This window comes from Nothoprocta perdicaria, unplaced genomic scaffold, assembly GCF_003342845.1.
Source record: "Nothoprocta perdicaria isolate Ctin4 unplaced genomic scaffold, notPer1 scaffold_67, whole genome shotgun sequence".
Taxonomy (NCBI): domain Eukaryota; kingdom Metazoa; phylum Chordata; class Aves; order Tinamiformes; family Tinamidae; genus Nothoprocta; species Nothoprocta perdicaria.
Window position 1 is genome coordinate 3,362,055 of NW_020455943.1, and position 27,938 is coordinate 3,389,992.

A 27,938-nucleotide genomic window follows, 5' to 3' on the forward strand; every position below is an offset into this window, starting at 1 on the left:
AGTATTAATCACTTCAGATAGCTAAATGTTGCTAACTGGATTCTGAATTATCATAAGGAACAAAAGTGCTATTTTATCTTTTTCTCTGTGTGTGGGCGATTTGTATGCAAAGTTCCCATTAGTGCTAATGGGAGTCATGAACATAAATCTCCTAAAAGTATACACAGTGAAGAACGAGTCGGAAGTGTGAGAATTCAGTCCTGTTATCTTATCCCTCCTCTTGGCTCTTTGGTCTGGATCTGCTGACTTAGTGAAAAAATTCTGCTCTATGTAAAGAAAAAAAATGTGAGTAATTACTCCTTGAGTTTTTGGCAGAAATTAATAAATTGTGATTTTGTTTTTAAACAGACTTGAGTGACTACATTGTAATTAAGGTATTGTATATATTTCTTCTGATTTAAGGTAAACTTTCTTCTAGTGATTCCTTTCCTTTGTTAAGTTTGGAAACATCATGTAAACTTTCATCCCACAGATCACAGCATGTGCAATAGTTTCAGCATGAATTAAGAGTAAGATTTTACTGAAATGTCAAAGCAGTTTTTCTTAAATTATTCACTTGATGGCTCTAATATCCAAACTAGAAAAAAAGAATGTGGCAGGACTAATTCATGTTTGATTGAAACCATGCTTGAAATATAACTGAATCATCATTCCTTTTGCAGGAACGGTTTTGGGGTTAAATTCTGCCACTGATGCACTAGGAAAACAGACTTAAGTATAGCCTGTTAAGAAGAAAATAATATAATTACTTTAAGATTAATGAAATCTAATGCACAAACCTTAGTTTGCTCAATAATAAATTTGCTCAATAGTAAATAAGTATCGTTTAATAATTTAAATTTTGGAACTTTGTCACTAAGCTCAACAAAAATAGACAATAGTTCTAACTAAAGAACTCACCTGTGTTTTGCTCATAGATGACAAAAAAAAAGAATTATTTTACTAAATTAATATTTTAAAGCCCCTCAGTTTCCAACAATTCACTTGAGAATTCCAGTGCCAATCGTGCATTTATCAGGATGACAGAGACACAACTGCTGAATCACAATGCAATGTTTTTGGCAACAAATATGAAGACAGCAATTTGTTTTTGAAATTCTTAAACCTTTTAACAAACTGTCTGAAAAATCTTGAGTGTTTCTGTGGGCTGCTTGTTCAGGCAGAAAGTACCAGCCAGTGCTCTCCAGCACATTGGAAGTAGAGCCTGACCTTCATGCAGCAGAATCACAGATGTTTTGTGTGGGCAAACTAGACCCTCCTTGCTGCAGGAACAAGTAATTGTCTGATTGTACTTCATACCAAAGCCTGTGGTGCTGATTCTTTACTGAGTCTGGTACTGCTGATTTGGGCTGTCAGTATGGGACTTATCTGGAATCCTTACTCACCATCTTGTGCGGAATAAATGACAGCAGTGAGACTGAAGGGTCCATCCCCTTTGTTGTTAAAAGCTTTCACTTTTACTTGATACTGGGTTGAAGGTGGCATCGATTCATCCTTGTGCACGTACCGGCCAATTTCAGGATTAGTAACTGTGACTCTTCTCCATTCTTTTTCACCAAATGGTTTGAAAGCTACTATGTAACCAAAGTTATTGCCATAGTGGTATTCTCGTGATAAGGGCTAAAGAAGTAAAAGATAGCTGTAGCTATTAAAACAAACAAGTCTCTAGTGAAAAATAAATAGTAAAAGAGTAAAGAAGGGAGCAGTCTGCATACTGTAAGAATATTGTCCATTTTTCACTGCTTCACATGCTTCTCTGTTTTGCTTCTCCTGCCTTTAAAATGCATTTATTTTCATTTATGTAGATTTGTATTATAGCACAAATGCTATTAATACGTTTTAAGCTCCTGTTATTGATCCAAATTTACTGCAATACACATCAGGTACAGAAAGAAACCTGTATTTAAACTATGCTGCATTAAAACTATTTTCACCTGTCTCAGAAAAAAAAAAAAGACTTTCTTAAGAAGAGAAAACAGATATAGACACACTATGTCATAAAATGCCAGGATGTGCATGTGGGAGATATTCTTGCAAAACAGAAAATATTTAAGTCTCTGGCCTAAATTGTAGTCATTTAGCTAAAGCTGGTCACTGAAGCAACCTGCACAGATGATGAAGAGAAAAAGATGTATCCTTTCCTCTTTTCCTCTTTTTATTGACTCTGAAGGGGGTCCAGGATAGGGAATTTGGACTATCTGCATAATTGGTAAAAGTTAAATAAGATGATTCCCAGTTTCAATATTAAAGATACCTAACCATATGCCTATGCACATCTTTAACAATTTAAAGAGTTAAAATTTAACAATTTAGGAGTACTCCTTACTAAAATCTAACAATTTTAGGAGTACTCCTTAGTTATTTGCCCACTATTGCAGCAACATGTGTGCAGATATGCTGAAAAAAGATATATGAAATGTTGATGTTAATAATGAATGACTCCAAAAATGGCTCACACATTTTGACATTTATATTTGTTTGAATCTAAAATTAAATCCTATAGAATCTATGAGAAAGAAAACTTTTGAGAAAACTCACCAGATTTTTGGATCAGTATGAACATATTAGTTTGGACTTCAGAAATTAAAGATAACAAATGTATTAAAACATTAACATATATTTATAAAACCCCACATAAACATCAAGATAAGCACTGATGTCAGAACTCCAAATTTGAAAAATGTCAGGTAAAGATATATATGATGGAAGGTGGAATGTAATTTTTCATGATAAAGCTTTCAAGAGAAATGGACCAACTTTACACAGCTTAGGGGGAAGTGACATCCTCCATCCCAACTCTGGATGTCTCCATGGCATTGTGAAGTATTATCCTCTCTATTAGTGCTGTTAAGTTTCACCATGATACAACCAGCAATGTAAAGTGTTCAAATTCTGCCCTCGCAGGAGTCGGTGACAAACTTTCCACTGGTTTCAGTAGGAACAAGATCAAACTCAGGGGAATACACATTTCATGCCATCGCAACGCAGTACGTACCATCCACGTTATTGTCAGCTCTCGATTGCTTCCACCCCCTCCTCCAACATCAGAAGGAGCCACATTAGGAGCTAGAAAAACAGAAGAGAGAAGAAAAGTGACTGTGAAGCACACAATCAGTAAAATTCATGAATGACTTTTCTTTTTACTAGTAGGGCCAACAAGAATACGTGCCCCCACAATTGCAGTAATGATAGTCAGTAGGAGCTGTGAGAGTCTGCGGTCTTGCCAAGACTAATGCACAGGAAACCTGCCAGTGCCAACCATCGCTAGCAATCAATCATTCTTCTTTTTAACTATATTCTCTATAAATATTGAATTAATCATTCAGAAACCAAACACTCCTCCCAGTTAAGTGTGGCACATGCTTCTCACTGCTGCTCTGAGGGCTTAAGCACCCAGCACCTGAACAGGTATTTAACATAAACTTTGATTAGTTTCCCCTGTTTCAAAAGATTTGCAATGTGTAATGTTGCAATGTACAATTCAATTCACAGTGTGTAAAGTTAAACCCTTGGATAAATATTTGCAGTATTGGCATCCTAATCCTTTTCTACGTCACATTAGTGGCATATTTGTGGGCATGGGTAGATGTTCAGATGGAAGTTTGGCTAGCAGTTACAGACATTGACTGACTGCATTTTATGCTGACATCTCATGTAATGAAAGAAGCTGTAAGGAGATAACATTATTGCACAACTGAGTGGTAACACAAGATATTCTCAAAGGCTTCATTACAAGTCATTCCTGTATTCTCACTTCAGACTCTGTCAGTGTTTAAATGCTCTCAAATAGAGTAAGCCCTTGAAAAATTAATATAGGCACTTCCTAAGATATATATAGGGTCTTTTCTCTCAGGAGGTCAGTAAAGATACATTTTTAAAAATCTTTGGTACAAAAATATACAGAAAACATTCGACAAGAGCTGTGGAATTGGGAATGTTTTTGTACTAAATATGATGATTGCATTGCTATTTTTTTTTAAATTATCCAGTGTCTTTCTATGTTAATGACAAGCAAAGTCATTACAACTTCCACTAAGTCCACTCAAAGCTTAGGAAATGATGGTTAAGCTTGTCTACGGCACATTAAATATGCCACAGGTGAACATGTATTAACTACATGCTTTAACTACATGAACATTTGTTTGTGTGTGTGTGTTAAAAATTCTTATATTATTACACATTTTGCCTATTGAACATTACAAGACATTAAGAAAACAGTTCCTATATGTTGTCTCACTGAGGCCTTCTATTAGGGTTAACTCAGGAGAAACAGAAAACCAGAATAACTGTTTTAGAAAAGAAAAAACAACAAAACATTGGAAATTGTAATCAGAATTTAGTAGTTACTAATTATTTCTGGCCTTCCAGAAGACAAATGACTGGAAAATTAAGCTAAACATATATATCATGATAAATCAACATGAAGCTTTTCCCCAACTTATTAACTTATTACCCAACCTTGTTGTTACTGAAATTATATATAAAGTCACACTGTCTATCGTGAGTTGTCTAACTTTGGTTCTAAGTTAGAAGTAGAAGTTCACTAGAATGCTTATTTAGTCAAAGAGATACAGGCTGACAGAGAAGAAAAAAAGACTGGCTAAAGTTTTATAAATCATTCTTTTCATGATTCTCTCTCTTATTCTCTCCCTCCATTAAAACCAGATTTTTAATTTAGACAGCAACACTTAAGACAACTCTGTAATGTGTCTAGAAGCTACAATACACATAAGTGGCCTTTGACTAACTGAATTCCAAGAAGTCAGGATGAAATATAGATATCATTGAAGAAACAGTAGATTTTACTAAGAAAGAAAAAACAAATCATTTTTTCCCCATAACACATATCCCTAGCATGATAGTAAAATATTAATTACTATAATTAAAGTTTTATCCAAATGCAAAGAAGAGAGATATCAGAGCTGATAAAGACATTGATAACATAACTGTTTACCAAACATAGTTTGCATCAGTGATACTGTGTAACAGAGAGGTTAATTGTTGTGTAACACAGAACAGTTATTAAATAATTACAGCATGTGGAAATTGGTTCCTGTTTGAGCCATGAAAATACTTACCTTCTTCAGGGAATGTGTCCAATAAAGGTTTGAATGAAAACACACAGTGGTGGTTCCGTGGTGCCCTGAGAGTCCAGGCAGTGCAGCCCTGTGAGGCTGCTCAAATCCTACTGCTGCTGCCCAAAGCAAATCCCAGCTCCTGGAAGGACAGGGGCTTGGACCCAGCACTTCCCCTCTAGACCTTTCCTGACTTACACTCTCTTTTAGGGCACAGCAAGAAGTGCCCATGTTTTTGCCTCGGATGGTGTGCATTAATATCTTGCCAAAAATGTCTGCTACAAGCTGACAGAGAAGACAACAGTATCGGGGCATGAAGAATGAGTCAAATGACTAATCTCGCAAAAAAAAAAAAATTATATCCTGCTACAAAAGGTGAGGATTTGCTATTTTTTTAAGGCTGAAAAGGAGGCTAAAAGGAACTCCACGAATGAGGTGCACTACACGCTGCAGGATGCTACCACCGTTCCAGCTGTGAGCATTACTTCTGTCTTACTTCTGCAAAATGAAAATGTCTTTATGAGCCAGGCTCTCCAAAGAGCTTGAGTAGATTTCTCGTTTAGAGCTCTGGGCATTGTTTAAATACATCTGTTGAGTCGTGAACTCAACACATCATAGAGTTAATAGCCAATTTTACAGACAGTAATTTCCTTCTACTATTTTTGTAGACTTTCCTTCCCTGTCTAGACTAATTTAACCAATCCCTATTTCCATCCCTAAGTAATATATTTTTAACAAACCAAACGTGAGTCTTTTTTTTTAATAAATGCTTTGAAATATGTAATGTAAATAGATTTTATTTTGATAAAGCACATCCAATGAAAATAAACTTGGCAGGTCCAACTGTAATGTTTTATCTTACCTTTTGCTTTGCATTTTTAGTTCCAAATGTTAAGCTATGGGACAGCAGGTATTTTAAAATTATAAATGGACTGGAGTTGCAAGTGGATGCTAATGTGTGTTAAGGAGGATATACTGATATTTAAACAAAACCAACAGGCTTTGTTGGACCCAGTCTTTCTGCAGTGACATATTACCTCCCAGAGCACTTCTGTTACCTCTTTTTTACAGTCAAAATGGAATGTATTAGCTTGAATAATAAGTATAACATCTAATTCTTCATTTTGGAGAATTTATTTATAATGTACCCGCTTGTATTTAAAGGGTATCCTTAATCATGCTCTGAGATTTTAACAATGAGCAATTAGATAGATAAGGGCTTTTGCTGTGTTGGATAATGTCACATATTTGACATGCTATGAGAAGATCCCAGAGCAAACCTTCAATCACAGAACAATTGCATTATCCAGTAAAACCCACACCCCATCCTGCATTCTCTAATTATAAAACAAGACAAACAGCAACTGAACATTTTACTATTTAAAATCTTTCCTATTTCTTTTTTTTTTTTTTTTTTTTTTTTTTTTTTTTTGGTATATTTTGCATCTGGACAGCTTGGTATTTGCTTGCTACAATCCTCAGCAGTGAGCAGCCAGAAAAACATTTCCAGGATTTGAATCTTCTAAAATCGCTTTTCATATAAGATTACAAAATGGTTTAATTAAAAAGTGAGAATATTAAGCACTTTTAAAAACAAACAGAAAGAAAGCAAGAAAGCAAGAAAGCAAGAAAGCAAGAAAGAACTAGACAATTTCTGTCTACGTACGAGCGCCTTCTGTTCTAATGCTCTGTGATGGCATACTAGGTTCTCCTATGCCCAATGTGTTTGTTGCTATAATCCGGAATTCATATTCCATCCATGGAATTAAATCAATTACTGTAGCAGACTCCATATTTCCTTCAATATCCGATGGTTCTAAAAGAAATAAAAAATTGCTTTAGAAAACAGCATTTTTGCAATGAGGTCAGGCAGTAATTTGGTTGATTTACACAAAACTGTTGCTAGTCTGCATTCACACACAGCCAACAGGAGGAACATTATATTACACACAAGTGATACCACATTTACAAAGATTACTCCTGGGAATTTGGAAACTGTGACACTGTCTTGACTAAACCTCTGCAAGCCTGTAGGTTTCAACTAGGAGTGACCTAGCAACAGAAATACATTTAATTAGGAGATGTGCTTATAGTACAGTTGGAGAATTTCATTCTGCCACTGGACAAATGCAAGGAGAAATCTAGAATGCAAACAAAATAAAATAAAAATTATTTTATGCAAATTCAGTCACCATAAGTAGATAAGGAGTGGTTTATAAACTGTAGTCAGATTTTGGTGCACCTTATTGGTGCACAATTACGACTAGCTATTCATCACTTACCAGATGAGGATAATTTCTACTAACAATCCCTGCTAAAAATATTTATTATTCTTAAAAGGGTGAGTTTCCTCACAAGTGAAATGCCTGACGCCTGGGTCTCTTTCTGTCTATAGTTCACCAACTGGAGGGGTTGTTAGTCTGCAGCTGTAGAAAGAAGAAGGTTTTTGGTTCCTTTAGTGAGCCAGGAGTTGTTTGTCAAATAAGAATGTAACGTACGTTGAGAGGGAGCTGGGAATAATATATTCTGTGCTTGTAAAGCAGCTAATTTGAAATTAAAACATGAATAAACTGGCTACAAGAGGAAAAAAAAAAAAGAAGGAATATCAGAGTAAATGTTAGATTATGAGAACTCTCCTTTCCCTAATCCAATTTTTAACTCCAAAATGAGATATTGCAGAGAAGCAAACTCCATTTTACTTTTGTCAGCCCAACAATCTTCTTTATCTTCACTCAAATTATTTTTCTATCCAGTTAATAAAGCATAGTGATCTTCCACGGTATCCAGGACGTAATATAAATTTGTCATTCCTTTTGCTGGACTGATTTTAATTTCTTAATTTAATCTTACTGTATCATGTCAGAATAATCATGAACGATCAACATTACAAGAATTAATCCTATCAAAATGCTCTGGTCTTCTTAGCTGGGAAGAGCAATATTAATGTAAACAATGTGTTATATAACCTATTTACACATATTTTCACACTGTGAAGTAGAACAAACTTCTTTCACAAAGTACCCTTTGCAACTTTATATTATGCAACTTTAGAGGAAGGCTTTGGTTCAGGAAAAATAGTAATAGTAATAACAATAATAATTGAGAAGTGCAATGCCCAAATTTTTCACTGAACACATTGAAAATTAAAAGCATTACATGATAGCCTTACTGCTGATCAGAGGTTTGGGCTTTTTGGCATGCTTCTTTCATATGACAGTGAACACTGAGCCAAGCTAATAGGAGCCCAGAAATGAAGTTAAACTTGCAGGAACCGACCAAAATTATTCACATTTAGTTCATGAAATGATTATGGAAACACCCAGCTTTCCTATCTCCTACACAAATATTTGGAGTTCCAGAACCAGACAGCGCAAGAGGAGATAATATCAGAGCTATTCTAGAAGAGAAATATGATTTAAGGCAATAGGCCTAAAATTTTCAACTTTTTTACACCCAAAATTCTTGCAGATGTCACCAAGATTTTGGGATCAATATGTCAAACTATTTTTTCAACATCTAACTCTGTAGTTTCAAAGAACAATATAAATGGGAAAAAAAGCTGAAACTATTCATATTCTCATGAAATGATGAGTAGGTGATACTCTAATTCCACAGAAAGGGACCTTAGCTACAATTTATTACAGTGGTATAATGAATCATATTTATATGAGAGATCCGTACTGCATATAGCAATGCTTCCACTCTCAGGTGTGTAGAAGAACTACTCTTCCAGTTCAGAGTCCATGTAGCTTTCTTCTTAGGCCAAAACTCTGTCTGTAAATAGTTTTTATTGTTTCCATGATGCGGATGGTGTCGTGTCATAGATATGGAAAGAGAAGATGATAGAAATATGTTTCCTCAACCCAGCTGTAGGAGGGCTTATAATAAACTTTAAACAGTTGGAAAACCAAAAGAAGGACTGAAATGAAAAAGCTTTTTATGTCTTAACAAGGCTAGGACCATAATTGAGTGTATCATATTTGAAAATATTTACTACTGCTGCTTCTCAGGTTAGAGAAACCAGAGCCTGACGTAAAAAGTAACATAATGGAAAGAGCACAAAAGTTTGTTTTTCAATTATTGTAATAGTATTTTTAGAATATTTTCATAGTTGATGCATTTGCAGAGATATATGGCTTTTACAATGGTGTATATATCTATATAACAAAGACATTATAACTTTTACAAAGACATATTCTACATTATCATGCTGTGTGTTCAGATAGGTGCCTTTTCAGCTGCAATTATGTGGCACAATGATGACATCCAGTGGTTACAAGAATACTCAGCTGTTTTTTTCTAGGAATACTAGATCTGAAGCAAGTGGAATGTGCTCTTCTCACAGGAAGCACAAGACAATTTTGACTAACTTTCAGCATAATAAATACATAAAGGAGGGCATCTGTTTGTCATAAAATTATCCTCCAAATACTTTTTTTATGATTCCTGTAGCTGATGCGACATGTTTCATAAAGCAAGAGGCAAAACAGGATAAAAAAAGAATACACTTCAGGCACTCCTAGTCAACAAATGAAAAAAAAAAAAAAAACCTCCTGGCAAAGTACTGTTAAGAGAGCACTGCTCCCAAACCCTATGGCTGATATTTATGGCATTCTTGGTTTCCTTTTCCTTTTATATTGTAGCTGTGTTCTGATTAGCCATGTTTTCTAATAGCCAAGCTCTTAACAACCCATGACTTCACAACCTGTGACTCTCACGTTACTCTTCCTTGGTGCTACTCTTACCTGTTTTAGCATCTTTCCACTCTTCAGATAGGAAAGTTTTTGACTGGATAGTGTATTTAGAAATAGGGCTGTGATTGTCTGTTCCACGACTCCAGGTAAGTGCTACAGCAGTGTCTCTAATTTCTTCTACTCTTATACCACCAGGAGGGCCTGGAGGACCTGAGAAAAAAAATTAATTCAATTCATAAATATTGCAAAAATAAACTTGTACTGATCAGCTATGACACTTTCCAGTCTCATATTTTATTGAGGAACAGATTAGACAAATAAAATTAGTTTTTAATATTCTTTAGATTGGTTCAGAGATATCTGCATTTGCGGTTAAAAAATGCCCCAGGCACCTTCCATATCTCCTGCCTTAGAAGTAATACTGAGATTTCTTCAGTAAAAAAAAAGTGATACTTCTGATTGTTAATGATCTTTTCTGAAAACTGAACTGAACTCAGAAAAAAATCATGGGGGAAAAAAAAGGGGAGGAAGTCAAGAAGTCACTATTTTCTGTGACACTATGAGGAGAAGACACTAAATAGGAGCAGTGCAGTGGTTTGGTTTGGTTGCAGTGCAGTTTCAGGCATAGATACAAAGGTAGGCCATTAAATAAATGAGGCATTAAATGTATCACCTCCAGAACAGGAGAGGAGACAGGCAATGATTCTTCAGATTGTAATTCCATTCAAGCCCTAAAGCAATATCTCCATTAAAAACAGCTCTGTGAAATACTCTATTTCTTTTGTTGCCAAAAAAAAAGTGCCTCAAAAGCTTTTTAATTCGTTTATTACTTGGAATTATGCATCTTTTCGGAACACAAAAAGCTGGTCCTTACTAAATTAAGTTCACTGATATTAAGTGCAAAAATATTAACATTAAGTGCAAAATAAGTGCATATTAGGTGCACTGATATTAAGTGCAAAAATATTGAAGTTATACATCCTCAGATGACAGATATTCAAAGTCTGGATGCTGCTATATAACAACAGGAATGTGGGGAAAAACACAACAGCAATGCAGTCTCAAGTACATATTATGTCTGCTTAGAACTGTCATCAGGACAGAGCATTAGCACTTCAGAACATGCTCTACCTGGGGGCAAAAAAGAGGAGTATATTGCTCCAAGCACACAAATTATCCCACCCTGTTGAAACCAGATACTGTGACATATCTTGTAGGATATATATCATATGAACGAGGAACAAGCAGGAGTTAAGAACGTTTGAAGCCAATGTTACCATTCCACTGTTTCTGTCATTTGAAAACTCAGATCCTTATAATGCAGGCTTAGTTTAATAAAAATTTATTTAATCAATAAAACATTACAGAAAATTGAAAGCGTCTGCCTAAACATATTTTCCAATTGATAAATCGAATGATACTTAAAGCTATTTTTGCTGTATAATAATGGACAGCAGCTTAAACCATCTAAGAATTCTTCCAGCACCAGGAAGATGGACATAATATAGAAGCTTTATTACTTTTCAGGAAAGCACGTGGTCATTTGGATATATAAAAATGTGGAATACAATCAGGATCCTGAGAAGACTGCAAGGATTTCATTTGTCAATTTTCTTCTCTTTTTAATCTCTGCCAATTCTGGAGGAGGAATAAAATATTCTAAAAAAATAAGAAGCCCTCTGCTTATCTAGATGAAAAACAGCAATGTTTTGCTTTTACCTAGAAAAACTCACCTCTTACAACAAGGTCAGCTGAAGCCGAGGAATTGTCAACAATCGTCTGTGCGGTGCACGTGTATCTTCCAGCGTGCCGCAGCTGCACGTTCTTAATGAGCAGTTCACCATTGGATTTAATCTGTTACAAAAACGGTGTTTAATGAAACGAGCAAACATCCCCTTATATCTATGTGATACCTATCTACACATACATCCCAACCGATATGCAGTGGTTGCTGTTTCTACAAAGCAAGTGCTTTCTTTGAGAACAGATCACCCGCAGAGATGTATTTGATTTGTATGACAGTTGTGGAAAGTGGCTTGTGCTTGTTGAAAAGCTTCTGCTCTTTGCCAGATGTCTTAAAAATAAAAATGCTTTTTTTTCACAAGCAAAAAATACTATTTCAATGTTTGAAGCACATTTCTGAACGTTTAATTTGATCGCTTTTTTTTTTTTTTTTTTTTTNTTTTTTTTTTTTTTTTTTTTTTTTTGCAAATGGCAATCAAATGGTTTCTCTGTAATATTTGCTTTTCTGTGCACATTTGTGTTATAACCATATCATGGAGTTCTACTAAAGGAACAGAATGCTGTATTGCTTTTCCTTTACAAACCTAGAAGAGTAAGAAATTTTGTATCACAGAGAGATTACAGTCAAGGCCAAAATAAACCTCAAATGAAAGACACTAAGACAGCATACACAACATGAAAAGACAGAACCCACACAGAAACAATAATGATCAACGTATGAGCCAGTTTCTTAGGGAAAAGACTAGATTCCGTTCTGCAAAATAGTGTTGGCAAGGAAAAGAATAACTGCAGTAATTGTAACGGCAGGCACCAGTCAAACATACTGACTCACAACCTGTTCTCAGATTACTAATGTTTTGGTAAATCAAGAAGCCCACAAAGAAGGCTGAAGGAGAGTGACCAAGCATGTTTGCAATGGGTTGTACAACACTGGAGAAGGTGTGAAGGTGCTTGCTTGAAGACCATGTATGAGAACTGAGGGCCTGGCAAGGACTCTCCTCCTAGAAATTCGGCTGCTGGGGTTCAGAGCAACTTCCAACCAGTGCAGCTGGGAGATGCCCCCTTCATTTGATGACCAAGGACACATGGCATCTGATTTCTCTTACTGTCTTATATGGAGAAAAACATTTATACAAATGCTTAAAAGTAACACATTTGAAATGTTTTATTTATTCGACAGTTTATTCCAAAAAGAATTCCTAGGCTAAATCTCAGGGATATACACGTGTTAGCTTTTAAGGTAATTAAAAAAAAAGTCAATCACCCTTTCAAATATATGACTGTTTTTGTGAAAGTCAAAAATTTCAAAACATTAACAGATGGGTGAATCAATACCACACTACAATGAAAGAGCAACGTTCACATCTCCTAACTTACTCTGGATTGTTTTGAGTTCTCCACATCATATTTTACAAAAAAAAAAAAAAAGAAAGAACACTGAAATAGCCCTTTGCAATCCTCAAGCCTTCACAAGAAGATACAAAGAAAATTCAGATGAAAAATAATGTGTGAAAGAAAATTTGATGATTTTTTTAGATATAAGAACGAGTGTTTTCATCACTGGAAGGATCTCAAGAACAATAAAAATGTTCAGTACAACATAAAATATTACACGATGCCATTGATATTGCTAACCTTAGACATTTTAAAAGAATGAACAAGAACCAAGTTATTTAGTTTATCTTTCCTCATTGAAAATGAGAGGGAAAATAAAAGCAAAGTTTAAATCTTCTTCAAATATTCTGAAGTCAGGTGCAAATGTCTATTATTTGAAGGGAGATTAAAAGAGTCAGATGAAACCTGATCTTTTCTATGCTCTAATCAGGATTTTGGGTACCAATTGTCAAATACTGTGGAAAGAAACTTTCAGCAGAAAATTGAATCTATTTGGACTAACCTCAGAATTCACCTCTTTTAAGAAATTTCTGAGATAACGAGTTGATTAGATAAAAGCTAGAACTGAGGGCATATGGAAGGAGTTCTCAGATCCAGCCAGTAAGACTTCATCTGCTTGCCAAGTAATATCACAGCCAAACGCAGGGTATTGGGAACCAAAGGCATGTGACACAAGAGCTTTTGCAGCAATCAAACAGACCAGTTGGATCAGTGACCAATCCAGTAAACGGATGACAGTTTTCTTGATATATTTCTGGAACACTTTTCTCTTTTAATTATTGCTATGTCCTCATTAAGACATGCAAGTATTAGCATGTCGCATTCAAAGCACATATGAGAGGCCTTTTGGTTTAGTTTGCCAAACTGAAAGTAGGATGCAGACATGAGGTGAGTCCAGAATAGCAGCATTTACTTTTTCTTGCATTTTATTGATTCATGAGAATTCCACTGGGATGGCCCTTGAGGTTGTCATCCTTTGAAAATCTATGGGGATTACTATGGAAAAGAATACTGTCTGTCTGTCTGACTAACCACATTTAAACACCTTTTGTCTGTAATGGGCCAAGTAAAACTATCAAAAGTGTTCAGTAAGGAAAATCAGGTCAGTACTTCAGTGAGAGTAGGGCAAATAGCTGCTGCTTCTCTATCCTCAACAATAACAACAACAACAACAACAACAAAAGAAAAACAACAAAGAAACTGCAGAAGCTGAAGCTCCTGGAATTTCCAGTTCCTGGGTTTTTAGTTTGTTTCTTTTTGATCTATTAAAAGCAAGAACCAGTTCTCTAGCACTCTGTATAAACCTTTAGCTTATTAGCACTAATTGCCATGCTAAAAAGAGCTATAATGTCTGGGCATCTCTGAATATTGCTTGCAATTTGATCTCCAAATAAACATAAACAGGCTTGGTCCAAACTAATAAAGTCTGGAAAATCTGCATAGTTAAGAATTCTTATGATCATATTATTACTTCAATACAAATGATTTACAAATTCTTAATAGTCTTAGCAGTCATTAATTCATCTTTTAGCACTTAAATTAGAATACTTCATTATATTTATTAAAATCATTTGCCCATACAGTTGCTAACATTAATTTCTCATATGGAAATTTGGTTGGGAAAATCTAAACAATGAAAAACAGATGCAAAAATGTAATCTAAAAATCAACAACCCAAAGACACAGTATTGTATTCTGGTTTAGAAGCCCTCCTGGGCCAAGGTTTTATGCAGTTGGTGATGAAGCTTTCCATGTTTCACAAGAAGCTTAGGTTCTTGGTGGCAGAAGAAGAGCTTACAAAGCACATAAAGAACATGGGCATCAGCAGATTCTGTCCACAAATTAGATATGAAAGGACTCTATGCTTTCATTTAAAAACCTCAGCCTTCCTGAGTTAAAAAATGCCTTCCTTAATACAGAGAAAACTGAATCACAGTTTGGAAATTGTGATAGAAGTATTCAGGGATGTTCCAAGTGTATCTGTGGTTCACCACTCAGATATTTACCAAGTTTAAAGCTAAGACTTTCATCATATGAAACCTATACTTATGCTCCAACAGTGAGGTCAAAAATAGCATTGCATGATCTATTTATGAGATCTCTTCTCTTCTGACAGTCACTGCTGCCAGTGCATTATGCTACTAAAAGCCATCAGAAAAATGTCTCTAGGTGATTGAAAATCACACACAGGGACTTAGTCTCCTGTCAGGACCTGAGAGACAGTGAAGGACCTTATGTTAGCATGCAGCTAACGAGCCAGATCGGTAGAAATCAGTTCTATGGTCTGGATCCTAGTCACAGAAGAATTTATGTCACTTTGTTTCATAAACCATAGCGGGCATAGAATCTGTGGGTAAATTAAAAAAACTAAACAGGAGGCTTATGGAGAGTCATTCTCACTGAAGAATCTCTTCATTGAAAGACTTGTATTTATATGTGAAGGAAGGATGCTGCTAAAACTATCCCTGAAATGTGGATTGAGAAACATTTCCAAATTCCAATATTTCCAAAAAATACATTATTCTTCCCTATTTATCATTCCACTGGGAGTGCCTTGGGATACTACGCTGGGTACCAGCACCCCTGTGGTAATATGCCCTGCTATTTCAGTCCCAAGAGCAAAAAGAGCTTGTACTTGTACATTTGAGTACTTGTACATTTACCTGTTCACTTGTTCTCGTGGCTCACACTCCTATGGTGGGTCGTGAAAATCTCCAATAAACTGCAAACTACAAGACAGGCATAGTACATGGATTCTGTAGCTTGTGGGACCTCACAGGCACATAAAATTGCAGTGCATGGATTTTTAAGAGCATTTTTTTTTCCTTCTAGCACAGTAGCTGGCATATGTCTTCTTTCCTCTAAAAACATGACATTTCATTGTGCTGGAAATAGCACTATGGATTAATAACAGGTTTCCTCAACGACACTGTCAGAGCTAACTGCTTGTTGGCTTCACCCTCAGCACTACATCTTCTGCTCTCCTTCCCCTGCTTGCTTTTAACCACTGACTCCAGCTTTCTCATTCCACACTCACTATGTTACCATTAGACTCGTTCCTCTAAACCTTACCCCAAACCTAGCCAAAATATGTGACTCACTCATGTGTGGAGTGTCCTTCTAATAGGTTAAGGCATTGAAATAAACTTTTTAAAGACTTCTGGAGAGTTTTGGGAGTCTTTTTCAGAAAAAGCAGTGGCTCAGCTGATCTAGTTGGCCTTGCTTTTTGAGTGATGATCTGCCCCCAACAAACCATGCTGAATGAGCTCCCTATGCCCCTGGTTCCCATGTTTTGTACCCATCCATACAGCCTCTTCTTCCTCTGCATGGGTAACTGAGCTTTGCTATGTAAATATCCTTTCTCCTTCTTCTTCTTCAGTTGCCCTCCTAAACTTTCTATTAGTTTGTCTGTCATATAAGTGTCATATAACAGCTATATTTCCTGTCATGAGAGTCATATTTCTTGTCATATAATACCAATACTCTGTGAGGAGGGTTACCATGAGGGCGGTTAAGAAAAATTAAAATGAAAAGTTTTTTGCTGCAGAAAGCTGTGAAATGTGCAAGGACAGATTTATGCACTTGTCACTAAGTGTCAATTCAGAAATCTGTTGAAGCAGAAACATACAGTAATACATCCTTGTCTACAATGTCAACCAAGGACATACCATTCTCTGCAAATTATAATACTCACAAAAACCAACCAGGTACTAAGCTATACTTCTCTAACAGGATTTTTTTTATAGTCTAAATTATTCTATATAGTTTACAAAAACTTCTGTTACAGAGAACTTCCCTTTTTGGCAAATGGTGTCTAGGGTCCATCAGACCTATTTTCAGACACCTATAATGGGGATGTTGGTCTCTAAACTAGCCACCTTGAAAACAAACTACCAGACTCTTCCAGGTATGACTCACCTTAACATCAGGTAGCTGTGGCCACTCATCTCAAGGGTATTACAAATATGCTTTGCAAAGAACATACTTCTGGCTATGGATAAGGTAAGCTGAGCTTTCTGCATAAGCAAAAAAAAACTTTTGAAAATGCAGTGAAGCCAGTACTGTCGCGGGTGAACTGCAATACAGCTGCAGAGAGATCAGAGCTAGTTAGGACAGACAGGCCTCAGAAGCAGGACCGCTACTTCAAAGCAGAACGAAGCCCAGGCTAACAAGCCCTGCCAGTTCTGCACTGAACATGTTTGGATGTCTTGTCAAAAAAGCCCTGAACCTGAGAATACTGCAAATACAGGCAAAAGTCTGACTCTATAGCATCAGAAAGGATTCAGCAGCTCCTATTTCAGTGCAGGAGCAGGCCTGAAACTGAGGTGTGTCCGCACCTCCTTAAGCAAAGGTCCTCATTCTGTACCAGCTTCTTCGTTGGGGGCAATGCTACTGAGCACCCAGCACCAGCTAAAGACACCTCTCTGGGCCTGCAAACTCCTCAGCAAGGATTCCCTATCAAGTCTGTGTAAAGTCCATCATTACAACTGCTGGTAGGGTAATTATTGCTAAACGTTGAGGAGAGGAGAGGAGAGGAGAGGAGAGGAGAGGAGAGGNGAGGAGAGGAGAGGAGAGGAGAGGAGAGGAGAGGAGAGGAGAGGAGAGGAGAGGGGAGGGGAGGGGAGGGGAGGGGAGGAGAAGAAGATTGTTAAAGCTCCTGTTTTCAGGGAACAATATGTTTTATTTTTTCAAAGTTCCTTCAGTCCAGAAGCGTTACTCTTTCTAAAACGATCTCATTCTTGCTGGCTCCAAGCTGCAACAGCTTCTGCTTGCAGTGGAAGAAGCTGATATTACCTAATACTGTGCACCACCACACAGAGGTATTGGCTGAGTAGAAACTGCTGCCACCTGCTTTCAATACTCAGTACCATATATCACATTTCTTATTTAACCATAGGCTTTTTAACACCATTATACTAAAATATCACACAACCACGCAACTGAACTCAGAAGACTCTCCAGCAGTCCCATGTCTTACCTCCTCACTCAAAGGGGTCAACTGGAAAAGATTGCTCGGGGCCTTGTGCATTCCAGATATTTTGATTATTTCTAAGGATGCAGACTCCAAAACCTCTCCAGGCAGCCTGTTTCAGTGTTAGACCTAAATGCTCCAAACCTTAATCACTTCATCTAGCTTTGCTGGTTTCATTTAGTTTTTGCAAATGGAAAAAGAAATCTACATCTCTGTGAGAACTGCTTTTTCAATAAAATAGGATTACAAAGCAGCATTAAATCTTTCTGGTTACCTGAAGTAAAAAAAAGGATAAAACATTTTGTGGTATGGAAAAAACACACTAGATGCCAAGAACAGAACTTCCAAACAAATTCAGGAAAGCACTTAAAATGGTCCACAGAACAAATAATGGGGTGATATAAGCCTGACTCTGGTAGTTATGAAACAGTCTCAGGAACCCAGACACAGTCTTTTTTTTATGATGATCTCACTGTTAATAGGAGACTAGTGAGTAACTAGTAAATTGCCTTTATGACAAAGTCATCTTCTTGCCTTGTTGGAACACTACCACCACCTCCTATTTCTTGGAAATGGCTAGAAGATTTTTAGACCCATAAACAACCTTCCATATTTTAATTCTTCCAAAAGAAATGTGTTTGCCAGGGGGTCAAGTTCCTGAATATACATACTCCCAATGTAATTTAACTTAAACTTACTAAAAATAAAATGATGATAATAATATTAATGTTTCAGGGCCACTGACACTGCTTAACACAACACATACCTAACTTTACTTTTTAACTATGTAGCAAACAGGGATACTAATGGTTCAAAAAATATTTTGAAGTTTGTGTGCATGTGACTAAGGCTATTTCAGTCCACATTTGGATGCTTTTTGAGTATAAGTTTCTGAGTTCTTGACTGTAACAATTAAAGAATTTGTTTTCCTGACTAACTATGCATATGAATTTGTGTGTTACAAAAGACTGTAAAAACACTTTAGGGAATATTTGGTAAAAAACTTAATATCAAAACAATATTTTTTTTGCATAGTGCATACTAAATCTTTGTATGCATGCTAAAAGTAATAAAGAAAATTAATCTTTAAATATATACACAGCAAAAAGCAATTCTATAAATAAGAAATGACAAAACCTCAGAGGTTTCCAGATTTCTTCACACATGGTATCTCTAAGGGTCTTGAAAGGATATATTAATATTTAGCTCCCCAATCAAATAATCATAGGAACAACCATACATGAAGTCAAACATAATCAGTTTAGTAGCAAAATTTGGAAGACTCAATTTGACAGCTCTACCTAAGATTGCATACTATTATTTTTTTTAATTCTAAATACCACTGTCATAGTTAGGGTCATGTGAAATTAAAATAGCACTGATGAATCTTTTTTGAGAAATGAGTTATAGCACTAATGTAATGCAAATTAGTTTCGCCTTCAGCAATTGATGAAGCTATGAAAGCTTCCATTTAAAGCAAAAGGATTTAGGTATTTACATGAATTTCATTACCATTACATTATGTGTATGTAACAACAATATTAGTATTATTTTGAGAACTGAAGTACTGTGTCTATATCAAATTTCAACATGTCGATCTGTTTGTTGCTATAAATTAATAGCTATATTATCAGGAAGAGAGATGTAGCTCCTTCATCAAGATGAAATTACAGAGAGTATGAATGATATATCCAGCCATTGTAATTTTCACGATGGGATACTTTTTCTTTCATGCTTATAAAGAGCTGTGTGGCAGCATGGGAGCCCCGTGCTTCAAGCACAGCCCCTTGGGCTGCTGCTGTCTGGTGCACAACTCACCCCGTTGCACCCGAGAAAGTCTGAGCAAAACCTGCGCTGAGAACTGTGAGAGAGGTTTAAAAAGTTATTAGGAGGTTTTGTGCACACAGCTGGGGTAAAAAAAAAAAAAGGAACTTTAAGTAACAATAGGCTAGTAAATGAATGAAACAGAAATGTTGAAATTGCATATTCCTCTTATTTACATCCCACACAAACATTTGTAGTGAATTCCTTACAATGCAAAAAAATTCTCCTACGTTCGCTGTTCCGTAAGCGTTGAATCCCAAAATAGCAACAAATCTCAGATGCAGAGCTAGAATGCAGCCCTACTGCCCCCTCCTGTCCTGACTGATGGAGACTGAGCTGTCTGTGGAAGAGGAACAGAAATGATCTGCACTTGCTCTGCATCCGAAAGCCCAAAAACGAGGCTCAGGGATACGTTCACAGGAGCTGCCTCTGCTTCAGTCATTTACACTTGTATTGATTGGGCACAAAGGAACACATCAAAAGAGCCCTCATGAAGATGTTACACTGATAGATAAAGTAACTAATGTCTTGGTTTAACCTACTTAACTTTAACTAATGAATTAGGAGTTAGTTGCTTCTTCTATATCCTATGGGGTCTATGGAAACCATTCCAATGGTCTATGGTCTATGGTCTATTCCAATGGTCTATGGAAAAATGCAAGCACAATTCAACCACCCTCAGATTTGTGCTTCTCTCTTCAGACCACAGAAATAAGGCAACACTTCAGTACAGCATCTAAAATACTGTAAATTAACTGGAATTTGGGATCAGGAAGTCCAGTACCACTGGCTATCCCTAAGAGATGAAACAGCTGATTGGGAATCTAAATATCAAATTTAGAGAGACCTACTGACACCTATATTTGGCCACAGAGTTAACACTATGTTAGCAAGAGCCATAAAATAGTGTTTAAATTTCAGAATTAATTTCCTAAAAAAACTTAAAAGTTTGTGCCACTGAAATAAAAACTTCTGTTCAACACATAATCTACAGATGGAGAAAATTTAGTCTTCTCTTTCATTACATATTGCAGGATGAGCTTATACATCAAAATCAATGATTCATACACTCCTCCAGTTCAATTTGTTCTTCAGTGGAATGGAACTTGTTGTGACTTCTGTCAAGGGGCTAAAAGCAATCAACTAAAGACAACTTGACAAAAAACAGGACTGGTTTAATTTGCCCTAATACAAGGAATATATTAGACAGAGGGATCTTTACTCTTTCAGTTCTTATTTTGACTGACAATCGATTGGTTTCTGTTTCTATTTACAGAAAAAGGATGCCATGAGGAAGCCATACAAGCATCTGCAGGGTACTCCCATGTGCCGGAGTGCAGTTGTGTACTGCATGAATGTATAGAAATGCAAACCTCATCGATAGAGGCATGCTTGGCAGCCACACACAGGAATTTTTTTAGACAGTGTTAGGGTAGATCAAGACATCTTGTAATTCCTAAGGCAACATAGAATACACTTTTCAGTTTGCTTAGTATCCTGCTGCTTAGCTTGGACATAGGCTTTAGTGAGGTTTGCTGCACAAGGGGATACATGTCTTTGGGTTTCAAAGTTTTTCAGCTGATTTTAGCATACTGCTCCTGGCTTTTCGATAACGACTTGCTCTCTCACTCACAGAGAGCCTGGCACCTTGTTAGGAAACTTCAAAACAACTCTGCAAATGAGCAGGCTAAGTCAACACCCCAGGGCATTAGTTTGTTCCCAATCAGGCTGAAACAGTTATGCTTGAAATATCTCCTGAGATAAACGGATATGGAAATATCAAGAGAGAAGGAGAATGTTCTTCATATGAAATAATACTGCAAGAAGAAAACTCTGTAGATTGTACTGTTAAAAGATGTCTAATTCTGAAGGTGTAACAGAAATTGTCCAACAACCACATGGTTCTCAGAAGCTATGGAGAGCTTCAGGAGCCTCTTCTCTCCAAAGACCCAGTCTATTGAGGGAGTGTTTAAAATGTGGCGGCTCTTGGGGTGAGAATATATTTTTTATGATATTGAAATTACAGCTGATCTAAAGCACAGTAAAGCATTGGTATCTATATTTAAGGATTTTTATATCATTTAACCCCATAACCGTAAAATAAATTCATAGCAGCAACAGCTCTGAGGTTGTTGCTGGGTGACAGTTAAACTATGATACCATTAGATACAACTAACATGTATTTTTGCTCAAGATAATCTTGTGTAAGTCTGATGGAAAACTACAGAGAGATAATTACACACATGAGAAGTATACGCAAAAAGTCTATGATTTCTCTTTATATCTGCTTTTTGTGCTCTTATAAGAGCTTTTGTATTAGCTTGTTTAGCCTTCACACAAACCTTTCTTGCTCAGTATTTACAGACTGTTTGAATCCTACCTACCATCTGGTTCAGTTCTGTGCCAAATTCCAGAAACGTTTTTCAGAAAAACATGAGCAAGTAAAAATGAATGCATATGCATGCTTTTACAAAGAAGTAATGTGTTATTTGCTTACCAGCTGTATTCATTATTGAATATTTGAACTTCAATATTTTTTCATTTCAGACACTAGAGACAGCAGAGTGGGATTTAGCTCATGTATCAAAATACTTAAGTCAGATTTCTGAATCTAGGTGTCTACCTGTAAGCATGTGGCATATCTCTCTGCAAGGTGCATTTTCTAGAAATGAACCAATATAGTACAAAAAGTAAAACAGAGAAGACAGCTATTCACAACCAAGAAAAATAGACTTCCATATATTAAATAAGGTTTATAGTATCTTACCATAACATTCCTTTCATAATGTTCATGCTCTTTCTCAAAATCTATTACAAAGCCATTTAGAGACCAAATAAATGTGAGGTCCAACGTGGGATCATGGGATGCAATACATTGCATGGTAGCATTCTCTCCAACAGTGACATCCACATTCAGTGGAGCTAAAATAATCCTTGTGGCCTCTGTGAAGTAAACAGCAAACATGGAAAATTCCAATAAACAAGTGCTTGTACAAATGTAACCCCAGATCAATAACTGTTTGATTGCACATGAAACCTCTCTACCAAACTTGTTCTGCATGTTACTCATGCAACTGCATTTCAAAAAAACAAACTAAAGAGAAAATAGGAAATGCTTTCACATCTGAAATGCCAAACTTGTACTTAGTTATTCTTCTAAAATGACTATGCATCTTTCTCTGGTCTACATTACTGATTATGTAAAACTACTTTTATTCATTGATAATATCTCAGAAAAATGATCAATCTTCTCTCCATTGCTGTAGTGTTAATAACAGTATTTCTTATTTTTTAACACACATCTCTTTAAAGAAGAGAATGTTCTGTCAGGCTGTCTGAGCTTTCCATTAGAGCACTGCAGAGATCTTACTGTGTTTGGTAAGAATACTAAGCAGGCATCAGAAACCACAGAAACTATGCAGATAAGATAGCTACATGAGGAAATGAAAGAGGCAAAAGTAGAAGAAAGGGAAAGCTGAATATCCCCCAGCTATCCCCAGAATATTCCTTTTTACAGGAAAAGAGGAAAAAAAAAAAAAAAAAAAAAAGGTAGAGACTTTATGATGCTTCCTAGACACTTTGGTACATGCACTTATTTCATATGGCAAATTAGCAACACTGCTCTGGATCGTTGAGGCTGGTCCCTTTTTTACCAGATACAGATCACAAAATAAAAACCTATGAGTAGAGGCTCTAATTGTCACATCTTGACATCCAATATCTTTCCCACAGAAAACCAGTGGAGGTAAGATAGTAAAATTTGGAGGATAATGAGCCACAGGAAAATAGCTCTGGCCATTAATTAAAATCTAGGTATTAGCAGAGGAGTTGCTACAGAAAACTCCCAAATGTTCCCAAATAGCTCACTGCCACCATACACAGGATAGCAGTAGTTCCAAATGAACCCTGTATTACTTGTCAATCTGACCTGGAGAAAATCCTTCCTCCAGATCCTAGTCTACCTGCTCCAGGTAGACTACCTAATCCTACCTGCTCCAGGTCGACTACCTAATCCTACCTGCTCCAGGTCTACCTAATCCAAACCTGCTTAATGCTTACCATATGAACATAAGCATATGAACATATGAACATATGAGCATATGAATATGCTTAGCATATGAATGTGGCACAACTGGGTAACTGAGGATGCAATATCTCACAGTGCATCAGAGCAACCTGTTCACATCTGATCTCTACATTCCTAGCTATGAGAACATGCCTTATCCTCATGGAAGGAGGCACTGCTCTATCATCAGAAATATTCCAGAAGTTAACATAAAGTCTTCTAGCAGTCTAAGGAGACTCTGAAACAGTGGTCAAGGAAGCACTCAGCAAACAACTTATGGGAAAAATCACGAGAGTTTCCTTTGTCTGTCAGCTTTGGTTTTAGCTTTTTAATTTCCTGTAGTTCTGAGCAATGTCTGAAAAGTTTTATGGGCCACACGCAAAGTCCTTGAGAATACTGTTTTCAAAGCATTCTTAGTCAGCCACCATCCTTGTCCACAATGTGAAAATAATTTTGAAATGTGCCATCTGACCTGCCTGTTTCTGCTGTGAGATCAAAGGAGTCTTCTGGTGTTCCTTTTCAGATGAACCACAGCAGAATACTCCAGAATAAAAGATTCTTTACAACTAGCTTATATAGTTTATAAACACATTTTAAGTGTTTCATCATGAGGCTTTATTATGTCAAAGTTCTTCCTGATTGTAGAGGTACAGTATGATTGCTAAGGGGCTCTGTTTATTTACATAATCTTTCAAAATAATTAAATGGTTGAATTAAATATTTAGACCTATAAAACTACAAAAGATGACAAAAAGTAACTGCAAACATTAAACAAATCTGATTACTCGGAATAAAACACTACAGTATCCTCTCATTTGATACAATAGAGCAGCCACAAAAGTGTTTTCATATGATCTGCTGATATGGATTAATTCTTATACAAGTACATTGATACGGTGATGTCACATCCAGCATCAGTTTTGGAACAGACTTTAAGAAATATATTTAATAAATAATTATGCTGCTATCAGTGAGACTTCTGGACGCTTGATTGGCATAACTGTTCATGCATGTCATCTTTCCTGTCTGTATTCAACAGATTATGAATTATCTGATATTGAATTATTTGACATCATATTTCAAATATTAATACCCTGAAAAAAAAGAAAAAGAGTAATGCAGTTATATGAATACCTCTATCTCACAACATAATGCTTTGAGTTTTGTAAGTCTCTACTTTCCATTAAAAAAAAAAAAAGCGAGAAAGAGAACTTAAGGAAGGACAAGAGAGAGTCCCTTTTCTTTGATCCATGGTCCAGAGACCATTCCTCTGTCTGAGCTATGCTAACAAGCTGAATAACTGCATTAAAATGTACTATCTGAATTGATGGATTCAATTTTACAATCCCTTACAGATTAATAAACATTTTCTGAAAAGGGCATTTTCTGTAATAAATTAAGCTATAAATTTACCTGTCATTTCTAGAGTACCAGTGCTATTAGCTTTTCCTCGGTTATTTTCTGCAAAGCATGTGTAGCGACCTTCATCCAGCTTCGTGATATTGATAATTTCCAGGCTCCCATCATCCCAAATACGTATGCTACAAAAATGTAAAAAAATACAGCATTTATACCAGAAAGCAATACTTTCATTAAGAACTGTAATAAGTTAAAAGATCACAAGGCTCAATTCCAATGCCTTTCTTCAAATAATATCAAGTTTATGACATAGATGAGGTAACATATAGTAGTTTATTATTATATAGCATATATTAGGTATTATTAAATAACACATTATATCATGTATACAATGTAAAACATTAGCAAAAATGCACTGTAGTATTGCTTACAGACCGCCCATGGGAGGAAGGGTGCAATAGAGATTGTTGTCTTCTCATAAACAGTAAACCAACCTTACCTGCTTACATACTTTTTTATCTACTAACACACTGCTGGACTGGGGTTCCTTTGCATAACATATTGCCTAAATACGTGCAATAAATGCTGTAGGTACAGACAATCAGGTTTTTTCATGTGACTGTTCCTCTAAAATCTATGAATAAACTTTGGAAGGGTAATGGAAATTCAGATCTCCCCTTCCCCAGTGGGGGCACTCCTCACTCAATCACAGAGCAAAGTGCAACCACAATCTGCAATATCACATTCTCTTCCACTAAACAACCGTCCTGAGGTAAGAGACAGAGAAGTTTCTGATCTCATTCTTAAGCATCCAACTATTGCAATGCAGCTGTATAAGATTTTTTGGCACTTAATATGGACCCTTGGTTCTGTGCTGGGACTAACTGCTTAAAATATAAACATTATTCTAGAGTCGTGCCTAGTATTAAAACTAAAATAAAGACTCTCATACACATAGCAGAGACAGCAGGGGAGCTAAGAACTGTTCTTGAGGGGTTTGGTGTGATTTACTAACAAAATGGGCTCCTTAAATGTTTTGAATTGTCAGAATCATAACGAAATAATATTAATAATGTCTCGGTCAACTGTGTGGAACACACATTATAATTTAGTATTAATTTCACTTCCTGCACTCTACAGGTGCCAGGGTGTCCTGCTTCAGTGCTGTCAGCATAAAGGGGAGCTTCACGTTGCCCTACCGTTCTCCTGCCCCTGAAGCTTGCAGAAATCAGAACTAGCCTGTAGGATAAATACAAACAGAAGTCAGCATTTTTAAGAAGTATTGTGATCACAAATAACAAATACTGACCGGCTCCCATTTACAAGCAACTCTGTTCCTTTGCTCCATGAGAATTTTGGCTTGGGAGCAGCTTTAGGCTTGCATTCAATTATTACACGGCCCCCTTTGGCTGCTAGGATTTTCTTCTTCATAGGGTTCAGTTCAAAAGTTGGAGGTGAAGCTGAAGGGAAAAATTAGCACATTAGCATTACTGTTAATGACTTCTGTGCAGAACACAGTTTGTTTGCAACATAAGGACTAAGGTAAATGACAGAACTACTGATTGTATATAAATATCCATTATTCAGACTATTGAGAAAAATATTAATGACAGATGATGAGAAAAATAAATTCAGTGAGCTGCATATGCTGCTGTGAAAGAAACAAGAATTATTCTGCAGTTCTATGCACTAGAGGTTTCTTCCTGTTGATTTCTGAAATCCATCTTCCTGATGGATTTCTTTCCATCTAAGTTTAACCTAACAAGATCAAAGCCCTTTAAAATCAGTAGAAAGTTCTTCTCTCTCAAAGGCCTTTTGATCAAACTTAATAAAATTTAGATTTCTGGAGATGAACTTCTATAAAAATTCAGCTTGCTCATTCAGTTCTGCTGTCAAATAATAGTTGGTTTTAGTTTTCAGTGGCTCTAAACTCTGTCTAGCAACTTGCAAATTATTCCCTTCTTACTCTTTGTAGTGTTCTGCTCAGCTAATTTCTCTGTCCAATCCTGTGCCCTCTACAAGAGCAATGACAAATGACAGCCTGTAAGGCCCACACAGATGTACCTGCAATCAGATCTTGGTTTATTAATATTTTCTTAACTTTTAACTGAATACAAGACAAAATGCCTTCAATTATTTTGCATTTCTGTGTTCCATCATTTTTAACAATGCCAGCAAATATGTGTGTAGCTTGGGGAAATACAGCTATCAATGATAGCAGTAGAGAAAAAAACTGACAGACATTCGATCTCACTAACAGTGAAGTTTATAAATGTGCATGCAAACAGTGCTAAACTTTGAGTAATCCAGGTTAGTAGTCAGCAAATGGCAACAGAAGAGGGATGATGTATTATATTGTTGTGCAATGGGTGGGTGAAGTCAAGATTAGTTTAGCTGCTAGGAAAGTCTGAAGGCAGATATGTTAGAAAAACACAGCGTAACAACTGCAAGAAAATTCCCCATGAAAGCCACATCCATAACATACAGCCAATCCAACTGATATAAATGACATCAGTAGAAGGGTCAAAAATGTTTTAAACTTGAGCACTCTGTATATGAAAATCTATGCTTCTGCTATAAGATAATAGCTGGGAAGAAATACCGAATTAATAACTATATGCAGGTAAGCATCAGAAAAAATCTAGCAAATGTTCTCTATAAATTGATAATTTGACTCTTAGGCTTATTGTCAAAACCCATCTTAAGTCCCATCTCACCTAGATTCAGTTCTTTATTATTCCAATAATGTATTATCAAACAATTCTTGCAAATATGAGTACTATCTTACTCAAACTCAAAATTGTATATAA

The 27,938-nt window shown here is 36.2% G+C and overlaps 1 protein-coding gene across 1 annotated transcript in view; it reads right to left on the minus strand.

Moving 5' to 3' along the window:
* The window catches only part of CNTN1 (contactin 1), a 202,102-nt gene that overhangs the window by 29,022 nt on the left and 145,142 nt on the right, over positions 1–27,938 (minus strand). Inside the window, exons 12-19 of the mRNA XM_026050261.1 lie at positions 26,438–26,588; positions 25,183–25,310; positions 22,471–22,646; positions 11,503–11,623; positions 9,821–9,979; positions 6,742–6,891; positions 2,996–3,066; positions 1,386–1,620 (exon numbers count right to left, since the gene is read on the minus strand). Coding sequence (XP_025906046.1) covers positions 1,386–1,620; positions 2,996–3,066; positions 6,742–6,891; positions 9,821–9,979; positions 11,503–11,623; positions 22,471–22,646; positions 25,183–25,310; positions 26,438–26,588 — 1,191 coding nt within the window. The remainder of the gene's footprint in view (positions 1–1,385; positions 1,621–2,995; positions 3,067–6,741; positions 6,892–9,820; positions 9,980–11,502; positions 11,624–22,470; positions 22,647–25,182; positions 25,311–26,437; positions 26,589–27,938) is intronic.